The sequence below is a fragment of the Herpailurus yagouaroundi genome, unplaced genomic scaffold, assembly GCF_014898765.1.
Source record: "Herpailurus yagouaroundi ecotype Mexico unplaced genomic scaffold, PumYag 29, whole genome shotgun sequence".
Taxonomy (NCBI): domain Eukaryota; kingdom Metazoa; phylum Chordata; class Mammalia; order Carnivora; family Felidae; genus Herpailurus; species Herpailurus yagouaroundi.
The window spans coordinates 8,911,500-8,926,700 of record NW_024412377.1 but is presented as its reverse complement, the minus strand read 5'-3'; the positions used below and the strand labels follow the sequence as shown (position 1 = coordinate 8,926,700).

The following is a 15,201-nucleotide window of genomic DNA, read 5'->3' as shown; positions in this document are numbered from 1 at the left end:
CGCCGCGCTCGGAGGGGCCGCCGGGCCGGGCGCCGCGCACTCGCGTCGGGAGCCGCCTCTCCCCCGCGGCGCTCGCCCCTGCTCCCCGCCAGCCTCGCCTGTCCCGCGGCCGCGCTCAGACAACAAAAGCGGAAGATGCTGCACTTGGGCAAGGTCAGGACCTTGCCCTGAAGCCGGGCGGCGGCGCGCACGCCTTTTCCCGGACTGAGGAGCTGTCGCTGGTGGCGGGTGCATGTTCTCCAGGAAGCAGTCGGGCGCCGCGCCGTTCGGTGAGTTGCTTTCGCTGGGCTGCCGGGGCCAGGCGCATCCTCCTCCTGGGCGCCGTCCTCCTCCTCCTCCTCCTCCTCCTCCTCCTCCTCCTCCTCCTCCTCGCCGCCGGTGGGGGGGTTGGTCCTCTGCTCCCGGCCGGCTGGCGGCGGCGACTGCTGCGCGGTCCTGCCAGCCTGGGGAGGACCGCGATCGCGCCCGGTCCCCTCTTGGAAGACGGCTCTGCCTGGAATGGGGACCAGGGTTAGTGCCTTTCTCGGAGCGGTTAGCAAGTGGCTTCTTGCGTGCTCCCCCTCCCTGCCGCCCCTCTCCCCCGGAGGAGGCGTATATAGGGCAACATCAACAATACTGCTCCCCGCCACCCTCAAGAACATACCCGTTGCCTTCATGACGTCCCTAATATACGGAGAAGACGGGGTGGGGGTGGGGAGGACTTCCCTCTAGTCTTTTGCCCTTATGTTCAATGTCATTACGATGTTTGGCTAGAACAAAATGGAAATACTTAGTCATATGCGTCCATGGCCGTTTCTTCAGTCTCCCGCTGCTTGCCAGACCCAGAGCCCCTTTGGTCTATATTTAGCGGTTTCAGAGGAAGCCTTTTCAGCTCGATTCACAGGTTTCGGGGGCTTCTGCGTCCTGACAATAGATAGAGAGGCTCTGGAAAGCGCCGCCTGAAACCCAGGTTTGGAACGCTGTGCATGTGTGTGGGGAGACTGCGATGCGATATTTGGGGGATCGGTAATTAATGGCTGAAAAGCAACGCTGCTTTTCTCTTCGCCGACCTTCCTCTTATTCTGGTGTGTAACGTGTTCTCATCGATTGCTGCCCAGCTGGTTCGAGCCACTACGTTCAGAATTAAGTCACCGGAGAGGTGGTGCAGCCTCCCCAGTCGTGTGGTAGGAAAGCAGTCTTGGGGGTTTTTGGGGTGTGTGTGTGTGTGTGTGTGTGTGTGTGTGTGTGTGTGAGATTCCAACAAAGGACAGCTACTTCCCAGATGCCTAAAGTTGTGTTTCCTTGTACGTGCAGGGGTAGGGAAGGGTGTGGAAATAAAGAAAAAGAAGGGTAGGTTGTGGTTCCAAGATGTTTTGTTCCCCTTATGTGCTTGGGTTGAACTGATCTAATTTGCTTTGGCCCTGAAAGGTGTTGTTAACATGCATGCCTGATGTTATCAAGCAAATGTGTTGGTTTAGAAAAGGGATAGGGTACAAGCAGACTGTCGGGCCTGACATGCATAGATTGTCACTTTTCGGAACTATGTGACCAGTGTTTAAGGTGCTTGCAATTTTCTGCAACGACTTCCATGAAAATAGGGAGGTGGTCCAACTACCCAGGAGTTCTCTCATTGTGCATCTTTCCATCAGTAGCTCAGGGTCCGGTGGTAGTCCTGTTCAGCTCTTTGCAGTTAGTAATTCACCTACAGGATTAAAAGGCTTTCAAGCCGCAGCACTTCTAAAATCCCATGGAGAAGTGTTTGATATGACTCATGTAGAATTACAAGGATGAACCTGTGCATGATTTTGGGGGCTCTTTCTGTGAGAAGTATGACACATAGGGGTGGGCATCCTCAGATGAGGATTGGGTGCTTTACACTGCCCTAAATTCTCTTTGCCACATGCAGAATCCATGTTTAATGCTTTTGGGGGAAAGGTTAAGTGGCATCCTTCCTGCTCTGTGGGCCACAGGATCTCAGGACTTGAATGAAGATGCTTGTGTCTGGAGTTAGACGGTGAAATTTGGGAGGCCTGTAATTATACAGCTAGGAGGGGTCAGCGTTGCAGGAAGCCCTCTACCGCTTGAGTTAACTGAACGGTGTGATTAGCTTTACCTGTATCCTGTTAGTTTCACCTTCTACATGTTTAGAAAACTTTCCAAAAGCACTTTGAACACACCATTGTGTTCGTTGCATTGTTTTAATACAAGATTTCTTTCAAGAAGAAGCAGAAAGTGAGGGAGACAGATTTTTTTCGTTTCCTTTGGAGTCTGCTGTTCAGTTTTAAATGTGATTCTTAAAGGACGAGTGGATACTGTTCTGTGCTTATGTGTGTATGCAGACAGGTGCCGGTGAGCAGGAGTAAAACTACGTGTGTTGTATATGTGAGTTTCATGTTATATTGTAGATTGAAAACGATAGTACCTGATTGAATGGCAATTGTAGTACGTACATGAGGTTGTTGCTCTAATAAAATTGTCATAGTCTTGTGGAAAGGAGTTATTTAATTTCGTGAATGTTTGTGTAGTTGTACAACCTAATCATTATAGATGTCACTAATGTTTTCATTGTTTGTAATAAAAGTCATGCACTGTCGAATTACAATATTTCCATCAACTTCACATCTTCCACAGTAGAACACAAGCCAAGTCTTTCTCCCAGTGAAATGGTTCGTTGGCGAGAAAATGAATTTCAAATGAAATTAGTTGGAAAATGCAATTTATAGTTTGTTAAATAATTTCTGAGGATAATATCACTTTCATAATGACCTTTAAAATTAAAAATGAAGATATCATATTCTCAAATATAACATTACTTTTGACATATAATTGAGAACGCAGTGCTCTCCTGAAAATATTGTAGAACGTGCTCCTTCCCACGGTGCTTTATCAGAATTCTCTTTTATACAGTACGCATTTATGTAGTACCGTTGGAGAGTTCTCCAGAGGAATTTCATCAGGCTTTCCTTATGTAAGAAAACAGCAAAACTGCATTTAAGCTAATTTATTGTAATTTGCTTGTCCATAAAGTCAGGTGTGCTTGGTATGGACTAGTGTATCTGGTTAACAAGACAATTGAACCAAAATTAGAACTGTTGCGTTTTGGACATCCAAAAATGTTTTTCTTCCTTCTTTTTCTCATGACTGTCCACAGAAGATTTGAACATCCATTTATGATTGTTTCTGTATGTGAACATTATTTTTACTTCTGTAACGGGGAATGGGTGCTGTGAGTATTACTCTTCCTGAAAGTGTCTTTTTAATGAAGATTGTTATTTTTGAAAGATGCCAGATAGTTGAGAGCATTTAAACTGGAACATGACATTCGGGGATTGAATTACCTCTGAATTACCATTCAGAGCACGAAATACCGAAAGAAGTCAGGCATATATTCTTAAATCCAGTAGTTCCGTTGAAGGTGTGGTACAGTGGGTCCTGGTGGGTGGATTCTCAGGTCAGAAGTACGTTTTCAAGCCAGATTCTTCAGTTGGCTTCCATGATGGTTTTCATCATCCATATTCCAAAGGTGTTCTCAGTACTCTGAAAGCTCTGTGAGAGGTGTTATGTGGGTGTGGGTGAAAAGTTAATTTGAGGGGGAGCAGTTCACGATATTTGTTGCTGGCTTCTGATTTTTTTTTTTGTATTAATGTAAAATATTAAACATGTCATAAGTAAATCATTTCTATCACATTGTCTGCCAGTCTAGCCTACTGATTAATACACTGCCTGGTTGGGTTTAATGAATCTAATTATATTCACAAACAGTACCTCTAACAGAGGAAACTCACAGAAATATTTGATCGTACTGTGCTTTTAGTCCATTAAAAATGTTAAAACTCATAGCAAAAATGTGTAGTTATGACACTTCTAGTTGTTTATCTTTTGGTCACGTAGCTGTTAAGTATGCTCTCAAGCTCTTTATCATGGTAATTGATTTGTAAGAAATGTCTTAGCTATATTAGGATATTGAAGCTATACTCTATATCAATTAGTTTTTGACAAATTGGAAATAATGACTAAATAAATGAAATAGTACTTCCTGGAAGCTTTCCATCTTAGACACATATTCACATGTATCCCTTGGTGAGATTCCTCAAAAGTTATCTGTAAACTGAATTATATCTATTGAAACTTCTTATTCCCTTAATTGTCATTTCATATCAGAAATACATTTCTAGAGGAAAAAGTTGGGCTCTGACCTACAATGAATATTGTGTGTGTGTGTGTGTGTGTGTGTGTGTGTTATATTGTATGTATATATTGTATATAAAACACGTGTAAAATAATGAAATATATTTATGTTATAGTGTAATGCTATTTGGGATTCTGTTTTATGCGGGTGCAGAGATGTGGAGAGAGTGTTGGCTTTGGGTGCGTCCCAGTCTGTCTCTTCTCAGCTGTGTCCTTGGCCATTTATGTGATACTCAGACTTTAGCTCAGTTTTTTTCCGCTGTAAAATGGGCACAACAGGACAGAATATCTGAAAAGATTGATTTCAGGGTCAAGTAAGTAAGAGCACAGGTGGCTTACACATTATGAGCATTTGCATAAACATATGAGATATATATCTGCATATTAAGGTGGATAGTTGTGCTTCATTTATGTATTATTAAATATGTCTTACAAATCATTTATGTATTATTAAATATGTTCTGTAGTCTACCACCCTCTCTAACAAAAGCGTTCAATGGATATATTCTCTCCCTACTCTTATTGTAATATTACTTTATTATGTAGCTTGGCATATAAAGTATACCAAGTTTTCTAGTCTACAGCATACCAGTCCTTTGAGTATTAAAATATATATTAGTTAAGCTAAAAGAGAAGTAAATTGTATCTACCAGCACTATTATTAATAAAAAAGATTCTAATCAGAGTCAGAAATTATAAAACTTTGATACTCTCTATTAATGTTTATATTATTCACCTGATTAAGATCAAATTTTCTACAAAGATTCACATTCTACAAAGAATATCATAGACAGTTTAGGAAATACAACCTCACTTTCTGTGAAGTCAGATACTAAACACGTGCTCTGTTTGGAACCACAGGGCATGAATCCCATAATAATGTCATTGTAACAAAGATAAAGAAACATTAAACAGCTAAATTTATTATGTAAATAGAAGACTCACCCCCACTTCCTCATTCAAAGCAAGTTTTTTTTTTTTAAGTTTATTTATTTATTTTGAGGGAGAGAGAGAGAGAGCGAGCATGCATGCATGAGTAGGGGAGTGACGCAGAGGGAGAGAGAGAGAGAGAGAGAATCCCAAGTAGCTTCCAAGTTCGGCACTCAATCTCATGACCATCAGATCACAACCTGAGCAGAAATTAAGAGTCAGTTGCTCAACCCACTGAACCACCCAGGCACCACTAAAATCAAGTTTTTGAAAATAAAATGTGTGTTGTGGTATCTTTTTGACACTAAAGGATAATTTTCACTTGCCATCTAATTCAGTAACTTTAGTAAAGTGTCCTACTCCTTTGGGTTTGGTTATAGGAGCTCCTGCAAGGGACAACTGTGATCTTTAGCAACCTAATTTTACCATACTAAAGCTTGGATGTATCTTAGGATTTGTTATAGAATGTGACCTGTTTAACAGGAGACTAATTTATCTGAAGTCAGAAAAACATTTTGACAATAAATATAGTTATTTATATTCAAATTTATGTGTTGTTGTGCGAACTGCCAATTATGTTACCAGAGTAAAATACATGTTATAATAAAAGACCTTTCTGGTTTTTGGCTCAAAGTGAGTGGTAAGCCAATTATGTTTGGTTAAATAGATTTAAGTGTCAAAATGTCTACAAATTTTGCATGATACAGAATATACTATTAAAGGGTGTATTTAATTTGTAGCATTAGATGATGAAGAAGAGATAGAATTTAATTCCACCGTGGAAATTAGCTAATACATTTATCCCGCATAGGTAAGGGCTAGAGTTTTCTCATTAAGAACATTTTTTTGTGTGTGTAATAGATGTGATTATCACTACTGTCATTAGAAAGTTGATCCAATAGGTGTATATTAAGAAAAATGCATTTTGTATGCATGTTTTATTTAGTTTATTCTTTGGGTTTTTGTGGTTTTAAGTAATCTTACAATGTTTATTTTAATCTTTTTTCATTTAAATGTTCAACATGATAAATCACAAAAAGCTATACATTTACCTTAAATTATAACACATGCCAAAATGTGGATTGTCAGGGGTCTTTAAGAAACCCAATAAATATTATCCCAGCACCCTTATAGTTTCTGAAAAAGTCGATATTTTGAAAGAAAAAGAAGTAAAGGAGTAGCCACCGTGGACGAAATAATCAGATTTGATTAGAGATAGTTTGATGTGATGCCAGATGACATCCCAGGGCCTTGGCCTTCTCCCCTCCTCCCTTCCCACAGGGACAGAGCTGTCTCTGAGCCCTGGAGCCTAGCCTTGACTCTCTGCAGGCAGGGAGTTCTTTAGAGGAAGAAGGAAGGAACTAGCCAAGCTGCTTCCTTTATTTTTCAGAAACAGAGGAAGTGAAGGTATGGAGAGAGGCCATAGTGTCACATGAATTAAGTTCCCTTTACCTGGAAGGAAATATCAGAAGTAGGAAAGAAGTGTTCCTCATTGACATGCTTTATAAAGAATTCTGGTTGTAGAATTCTGGATATAATAGCTTCCACAGTATTTTGCTTAGAAGTTGAGCTCTTTAAATATTTTATGGTATTTTGACACTATATCAGGAATTATCTAATGCCCTGGCTGATTTATAGAGAGTATGGTCCATGAAATTCAGCTGATTTATGTATTGCCAACTTTAAAATAACTCATTCTCAGTGTTTCTTCCCTACTCTCCACGTTAGACTTTGACTGCCAATAATTGGGTGGCCTTGTAAGTGGTGAGAATTGGGCATAAAAGGGACAGTGTCAAAATGTGACTTCCCAAACCATGTATAAATGCTGATCCATGCCAGCTGTTATTGACAGCACTTTCTACCTCAGTGTAGATAATTAGAATTTGGCTGGCATTTAATGTTTTAACTTTTAATAGAAGCAATAATGGACACCATCAAGAAGAAAAAAGTGAATTTCTAAGGAAATGTGATGTTTTATTTGACTCCGAGCATGACTACTCAACCTTAAGAAAGCTCACTTCTTAAAATAAATTTTACTCTTCTCTCTCAAATAGTTTGTTTGGACTTTCAAACATTAGAGTAACCTAGCAGTCATTACCTTCAGCAATGCAATAATTTAATTCTCAGAAGAATAACTTCTTTGGCAGCAATCCAAGTCTCCCAAATACAAAAAAGCCAAGATTCAGTCTCTTGTCTCTAACACGGTCCTCGCTGGTGGCTCTGGTGTTTGTTTGTTTGTTTGTTTGTTTGGGTCACTGGATAAGGAGGTGGGACGAAGATTTCCAGAAAGGCAGAAAGGTGAAATGGGCGTCATCTGAAAAGTCTCAGAGACAATAGAAATCATGTCACATGTACCCAGGTCATAGAAGGTGACGCAAGAAGCCTGGTGCTTGTAGTGTGTGGATCAGACTGTTTGCCTTGAATTGGGTTGGAGAAAAGTAATAATGTTAAATCCACTGTAGATGCATAAATATATTATGGCATCTCTACCCAAAGGAACATTATACAGTTGAGAGTTATCTCTTCTTTTTTTTTTTTTTAATTTTTTTTTTCAACGTTTATTTATTTTTGGGACAGAGAGAGACAGAGCATGAACGGGGGAGGGGCAGAGAGAGAGGGAGACACAGAATCGGAAACAGGCTCCAGGCTCTGAGCCATCAGCCCAGAGCCTGACGCGGGGCTCGAACTCCCGGGCCGCGAGATCGTGACCTGGCTGAAGTCGGACGCTTAACCGACTGCGCCACCCAGGCGCCCCGAGAGTTATCTCTTCTAAGACAGCGGGGAGTGTCCATGACATTGAAGGTTAAGAAGAAGGTTAAGGTTAAGAAGCAAAGCAGAAACCTATATTGAATATGATACCCAGCACACATACCCATATACACACCCATACAAACACAAGAACATCATGTTTATGACAGGTTTCAAGAGCTTTGTTCATTGTATATTGTCTTTCCACCAAATATATAATAGTTTATTATGTATTACATCATTACACAGAACAAAAGTATGCCTTTAAATTTGAAAAGGATATTGTAGTTTTGCTTTGGGATAAATTTTGTTAATTAGCTGAATGCCTGACTGAAATTAACAAGGCGCATCCTTCATTCAGTGTATATTACATATATTCTGTTCAGTTCTACACCTACATTTTCTGTTTTTAAAGTTAAGAGATGTTTTGAGTAGGTTTAGCAAGTTGGTGTCTTCTTGAGAGCTGTGCAGCATATTAGTGAAATATTTTGTCTTTTTCGAATAATGTTTTATTATTTTTTTCTGTTTTCAAAGTAATGTGGATTAATTAAAAATTTGAAAATATAGTAGTGATGAAACAAAGCTAAAGTTCATGCATATATCTCAAGCCACAGAAATGACTATTTTTAGCAGAATGCAAATCCATGTACATTTTTAAATTTAGAAGATCCCTCATATTCTGTTTTGTTACTTTTTAACACATAAAGCTGCTTTTTTCATATGATTTGTATTCATTTTTAGTGTCTGTTTTCCATACCTTTATGTAACATCATTTACTTAAATAACTTCCTATTTTTGGAGATTGATGGCATTTTTGTTTTTTGGTGGTATGTGTAATGCTGTGATTAAAGCTACATAGTTTTCATCAGGCTATTTTCTGTAGATTACTTCCTAGAACTGGATGTTTTCAAGGCTGTTGATAGATGTTGTCAGTTTGTCCTCCAGAAAGGTTATATAATTTACATTTCCTTCAGCGAGGCAGGAGTATGCCAATTTCTCCATGATTTCAACAACTGGGTATTTTAATTAAAAAAAAAAAGCGAAAACAAATTCCAATTAGGAGGAAAATTGTGTTTTTCCTGTGATTTAATTTGCCTCTCTGTGACTATGGCTGAGGTTAAATATTACATAAGTTGATGACGCTGTCCTAATTCTTTTGTAAATTGTCTTTTTGTATGTTTTGCGCATTTCTGAGTTGGTTTATCTGCCTCATTTCTCATTGTTTTATATTATTTGTCTATAGTAGTTATATTACCTTTGCCAGGTTTTATCAATTTATTAACCATTTTATTCTTATTTTTAAAGCATAATTCTAAAGCTTGTAGTTAAATGTATTCCTTTTTCCTGGGGGGAGGGAGTCCCTCTTTAAGGGAGCATTGTGCCTTCCCTGATTTTCTTTGTCCCAGTAGTAAATATGGTAATGGAGCAAATGGTGGAGGGAGTATTTAATAGTTGTATTCTGACTTGACTGAGTTCATATCTCAACTGTTCCATTTTTCTGTTAGCAAGTGGTAAGTTATTACTGAGTGCCACTGTTGATAGAGGGCAGGTAACTCCTGTGTCTTCAGGCTGTTGTGAAGGCAGATTAAGAGACTATGGACCTCACATACATAGCAGAGAGGCTAGTATATTTGTGAATCTCAAACACCTTAGTTATTTCTACTCTTCCTTTTTTTATTAAAAAATTTTTTAAGCTGATTTGTTTATTTTGAGAGAGAGAGAAAGAGAGCGAGCATGAGCAGGGTAGGGGCAGAGAGAGAAGGAGAGAGAGAATCCCAAGCGGGCTCCCCATTGTCAGTGCAGAGCCTGATGCGGGGCTCGAACTCATGAACTGGGAGATCATGACCTTAGCTGAAATCAAGAGTCGGATGCTTCACTGACTGAGCCACGCAGGCGCCCCTCAACTGTTAAATAATAAAGATGACACATCTTTTTCTCTAATTCTGCCTTTTGCTTGCTCCACAGGAAGCATTATTAGGCACCTGCACAGGCTTAGGGACCTGTGTATGACGGGCCAGGTGTTTGCCACGGTCTGGGGCTCACAGGTGGAAGGCCTGTGTGTGTGCTATTGTCATCCCCACTGTGGCCTCGCTGAAATAGTGTTTCAAGTTCTTTCGGAAGAGTAAGGGTGACATTCTTAGGCAAATATATGATTTTCTATTTCACGGATAATATAGATCCATACGTATATTTCCCTATCAAATCATATGTGTACCTTTTAGTACATGCACCTTTCTCTCTGGTCACATAGGACCTTGCTTCTTTCCACCCCCACTGCACACCGGTAATCTGTCTTTTTATCATTGATTCTCAAATCTTCGGATAATAATCGGCACATAGTAAACACTATGTGTTAATCATTGTGCACTATACGTACATTTGTTTTCATTGTCAAAACTGGTTCATCAACTAGGGTCTGTTTGGTTTATTCTGGAGGGAACGCTGAATTAGGATTCTGAATTTGGGATCCAAATCATGAAATCATTTTTGTTCTGTCTTCTGACCTTGCATCTGAGACTATTTTCTCATTCGCTTATTAGGGTCAACACTTACAGTATTTTTGTGAATGTGATATTATAATAAATGTGAAAATGCTTCCGGAAATGCTATCATAATAAGCATTTAAGTATAAAATACATTCCCTGAAATTTTTGATCTGCTTCAGGGTTTTTGATTTGTTTTGTTTTGTTTTGTTTTGTTGATGAATTGGACCGGACCAAAATATTTTCTTGTCTGTAAAACTAAATCTCTGACCTCCATTATGAACATGGTTATGAGATGGTCAGTCCCCTAATGGTTGTCAAGATGCTGTGACATTCCAAGCTTAGACCTCACTTAGAGGAAGAATTCTTCTTTATCCACCACTGGAAATAATTCCTGTTGTTTCTTTATACCACTTCAAAAATTATGTCATGCCAAATTGGCTCAAAAAAAAAAGTTCTATTTTTTTTCTCTCTGCACAGATATGTCCTGCTTAAAAGAGGAGGAGTGGAAATGAAGCCCTATTGTTCCTCAGGGATTGAAGTCTGTAGAAATGTCTCCAGAATATTATTTTCTCTCCTGGTGGGCTGCTGAGTCTGGCGCCTGGAAGGCTTTATCAGGACAGTTTTAGAGGTGTGAACTGAAGCTGGCTTCCATTTTTCTTTTTTTTTGAGCATATTTCCTTAAATCCTTTGAACAACATTTCAGAGGATTCTTATCACTCTAACTGTAGGTTGCCAATAGGAAGAAATCGTGTGTAAACTTATGAAAACAACAACAACAACAACAACAACAACAACAACAACGAAACTTTAATTTGTTCCCTGGTCTCAAAACTTGAAGGAAGTAAAGAAGGGAAGTTTATATCCCTTCAGTGAGTATGTTACTTAGTAGTAAAGGTTTAGGTACTCAAGGGGAGATGCTAGTCAATCATGGTTTTGCTTGTGCTCCTAGCAGTTTCAGAGACGGTTCTGTTTTTTGTTTTTGTTTTTTTTAATTTAGCTTCGGGTAGGTTGTGTGATGAATTGTACAGTGATCCGGTGCTTCTGGCTGTAGCAGTTGAGAGGTTCATGGTGCGCTCTTAGCTTGTCCATGTGAACCCAGAAAGAAACAGGGTGTAAGAGGATATGGGGCAAGGGGACAGCTCGGGGAACCTGACCCTTGGGTGATATCCCTCCTTCATCTGCAAATACAGACTGTGGAGACAGAAGACTATGGTCTGGTGGCTTCTGATAGAGGGGTGGAGGGTTAGTAACACCTAAGAAGAACTGTGGACGTTTTAAGAAGTGAGAGGGAGCAGGAAGCTTCAACTAGTTTTTGGTAACAGAATGTTTTTCGATGGGCTGGTCAGTTGTTTGTGGACTAATCCATTCAGTCAACACACCTGGCCAAGTATAAGGTTGGAAGAAGCGATATGATATGTTATACTTATATGTTACACAGAGTAGCAAGTGACATACGTACACGTTAAACAGAGCAGCAAATGACCTGCTGCTCCAGGGTCGGATAACCTGCCGTCCGCCCCCCCCCCCCCCCAGTGGTTTAGCCTATTTCTCTAGTTGAAAAGTGACTGTATCTCTGTCCTCTTCAGACTTGGACTTCAAGCTGAGCATGCCATCCCCGAGCACACCTTATTTCCTGTCACTTCTCTGAAATCCTTCCCTGCCTTCTGAGTGCCAGGTCTGTGAAAACGTGTTATATAATTGCTCCCAGGACTCGCGATCTTTCCGTATCAAGCATAAATGCTTTGCATTTGCACAGTGTAATAATCCGAGTTTTATGTGGCTTCCCGGCGGCTTGTCAAAGTACACATTTTATACCAGTGGTTGTATTCTCTCCAGGTTGGCAAGTGGGAGAGCGGGGTGATAACCTGATACAGTGCTGTCTCAGCCGAACAGGGTGTGGGAGGAAATACAAGCAAAGTTACTCCTTTGGCTTGTGTGGCTTGTTCGTCCCGGCAAAGTGCTCCCCTGTGTTTCAACTTTTGAACGCGAGGCTGAGAATTTTGAACACAATGTAACAGATTTTTGAACCAGTAGTAGGTTTTGTCATTTTTGCTTATTCTCAGAAGCTGCTTGGGTGATACTACGTCTGAGTTTGAATATACATGCTGTTCCTTGCAGTCAGTTCTCATTGGAGCTAATTGAGATGTAATGGATTCAGGATTTGGTGGCCAGATGAGTTTTTTGTTTGTTTGTTTTTAGCTCTGACCCAACGAAGCTGCTTTTGAACTTTGAGTTATTTTCAGTTTCTCTCACTGTCCTTTATGCTTACACAGAGGCGTTGGGTGTCCTTGCTTTTTCTTCTTACTTTTTCGAACGAATTGGTTTGTGGACTTTGAGGGATAATTCTGTTTCCTGTTTGTTGCACCTTATTAGTTTTCAATATGTATGCCCGTGACTTACATTAAGATGCTGCCTGTGTACCGTAGGAGTAATTTCAGATTTTCTGCTTCATAATTTTCATGTAAGTAGAGCTTTGTTACCTGTGTGTTTGCTACTCATGCATCTTTGAAGACAGGTATCATTAGGCATTTGAGACGAGGTAGGGCTGCTTCCACATCCATTGTAAGGCACTGAGAAGGACAGTGCAGGCAGGTGGGTCGTCCTGGTGTATGCGTGTGGTGCCCAACGCTTTGCGGTGACTCTGGAGGCACGTGGAAATGTTTGCCATCGTCACATTCAGAAGCTAGGCTGCACGTGCATATTAGGCTAGAAAGTATAGATGCAGGGTGAGAGGTCACGTGTTGTGATATGCAGATGTACGCGATTATAGAGAATACTGTGATGTCAGAATTTGTGAAGCTGGTGTGTGTGGCTCACCAGAAGAAGACAGTAGAACATTTTGACAGTGGGTCTGTAGGCAGCTCTGTAGCGCTGAGTAGATGCTGGGTGGCATAAATATTACTAAACCCAAAGGTAAGGACACACCAGGTTTCCCTCAGCTGCAGAAGTTCAGGAAAATGTCCAGGGGCTTGTCTTTTGTGGTGGTGGAAGGACTTCACTAAATGAAAACATTATACCAGATAGTCTTAGCTCAGGCTGCCATAACAAAATACTGTGGACTGGGGGGCGTCATCAACAGACATGTATTTCTCACAGTTCTGGAGGCTGGAGAGTCTGAGTTCGAGGTGCCTGCTGATTCGGTTCCTGGTGAGAGCTCTCTTCCTGGCTTGTAGATGACTGCCATCTTTCTGTGCCTTCACATGGCATTTCCTTGGTTCATGTATCTTTCTCTCTTCCTCTTCTTATAAGATCCTTTATCCCTTTATGAGGACCTCAGCTCATGACCTAATCTAGCCCTAATTATCTCCAAAGCCCCAACTGTAAATACCATCACATTAGAGTAAGGCTTCGATATACACGTTTTGTGGGGATACAAGCTTTCTATCCGTGACAGAGAGCATAGCAAGGTCTCGATGCCCAGGAAGGCCCACATCTGATGGCAGATTTGGGGTGTTTGATATTGAATTGATCCCTAAATGAATGAGAATCACTGATTGATAATCTGGGTCATTACTCAAGGTATTGTTAATTATTTTTTAGTTCACTTTAAGTCTTTGGCTTTGATTTCTAAATTATAGAATGTGACACACAGAACAATTTGCTAGGTAGAATTCCTAGACATACATTTCTTTTCTTTTTTTTTAAGTTTGTTTAGGGACGCCTGGGTGGCTCAGTCGGTTAAGCCTCTCACTTCGGCTCATGTCACGATCTCGTGGTGTGTGGGTTTGAGCCCTACGTCAGGGACAGCTGACAGCTGACAACTCAGAGCCTGGAGCCTGCTTTGGATTCTGTGTCTCCCTCTCTCTCTGCCCCTCCCCTGCTCTCACTCTGTCAAAAATGAATGAATGGTAAAAAATGTAAAACAAATAAAGTTTGTGTATTTACTTTGTGAGAGAGAGAGAGGGAGAGAGAGAATCCCACGCAGGCTCCGCGCCATCAGCACAGAGCCCAACGCAGGGCTCAGACTCATGAACCTTGAGATCGTGACCTGAGCCAAAATCAAGAGTCAGATGCTTAAACCTGAGCCACCCAGGCGCCCCCTAGATACACATTTTTATATTTATTAACATATGCGATTCCAAAGTTTTTTATTAATATTTTAAAAAATTACATGGATGCTCCTCGTCTTGGTTGACCCTTCCATCTCTTACCACCTTTACTCTTAAAGATGCGGATCCAAGCTCCTGTCACTTCTTACCAAGATTTGTGTAGCAAGCTGCCCACCCCCCCCCCCCCCGCCTTTCCTGTGCTTCCTTGAAGTTTCCCTCCACAGTAGCCGGACGTCTCCTTTTAAGTCTTCTCATATCTTGCCTTTGTTTAGAAGCCTCACAATGATGCCAAGAAAAAGGTTCAACTTCTTCCTGTCTTGTCTCACCTACATCTTCTCCCAGTGGTTTATTAGGCTGCAGTCCAGCCAATTTGGCCACCTCTCTGTCTCCCCTACTCATTTCCCTAAAGCTGATCCTCTCCTGGTGTCTCACCTAACACTTACCATTTTATTTTCTTCACGACATGTAAGAGAATTGGAAAGCATCTCCTTTGTTTATTGGTTTGCAAGTTTATTTTCACGTCTTCTCCCATTTGAATACAACCTTTTGGAAGGTTGGTCATTAAAAAGACTTTAAAATTTGGGCACCTGGGTGGCTCAGTTGGTAAAGTGTCCAACTCTTGATCTTGGCTCAGGTCATGATGTCGTGGTTTGTGGGTCTGAGCCCCATGTCCAGATGTGTGCTGATGGCACGGGATTCTGTCTCTCCTTCTCTCTGTCCCTCACCTGCTTGTGCTCTCTCTCTCTATCTCAAAATAAATAAGCTTAAAAAAAAAGACTTTAAAATTCATCCTATACTGATGTAGTAGCAGGAGGAACTTG

The 15,201-nt window shown here is 40.8% G+C and overlaps 1 protein-coding gene across 1 annotated transcript in view; it reads left to right on the top strand.

Annotated features, from left to right (window-relative positions):
* The first annotated feature begins 39 nt into the window (after positions 1-39).
* LOC121041573 (catenin delta-2-like) overlaps positions 40-15,201 on the top strand; it is a 533,025-nt gene continuing 517,863 nt past the window's right edge. Inside the window, exon 1 of the mRNA XM_040492415.1 lies at positions 40-269. Within this exon, the coding sequence (XP_040348349.1) occupies positions 233-269 (37 nt within the window). The 5' untranslated portion in view covers positions 40-232. The remainder of the gene's footprint in view (positions 270-15,201) is intronic.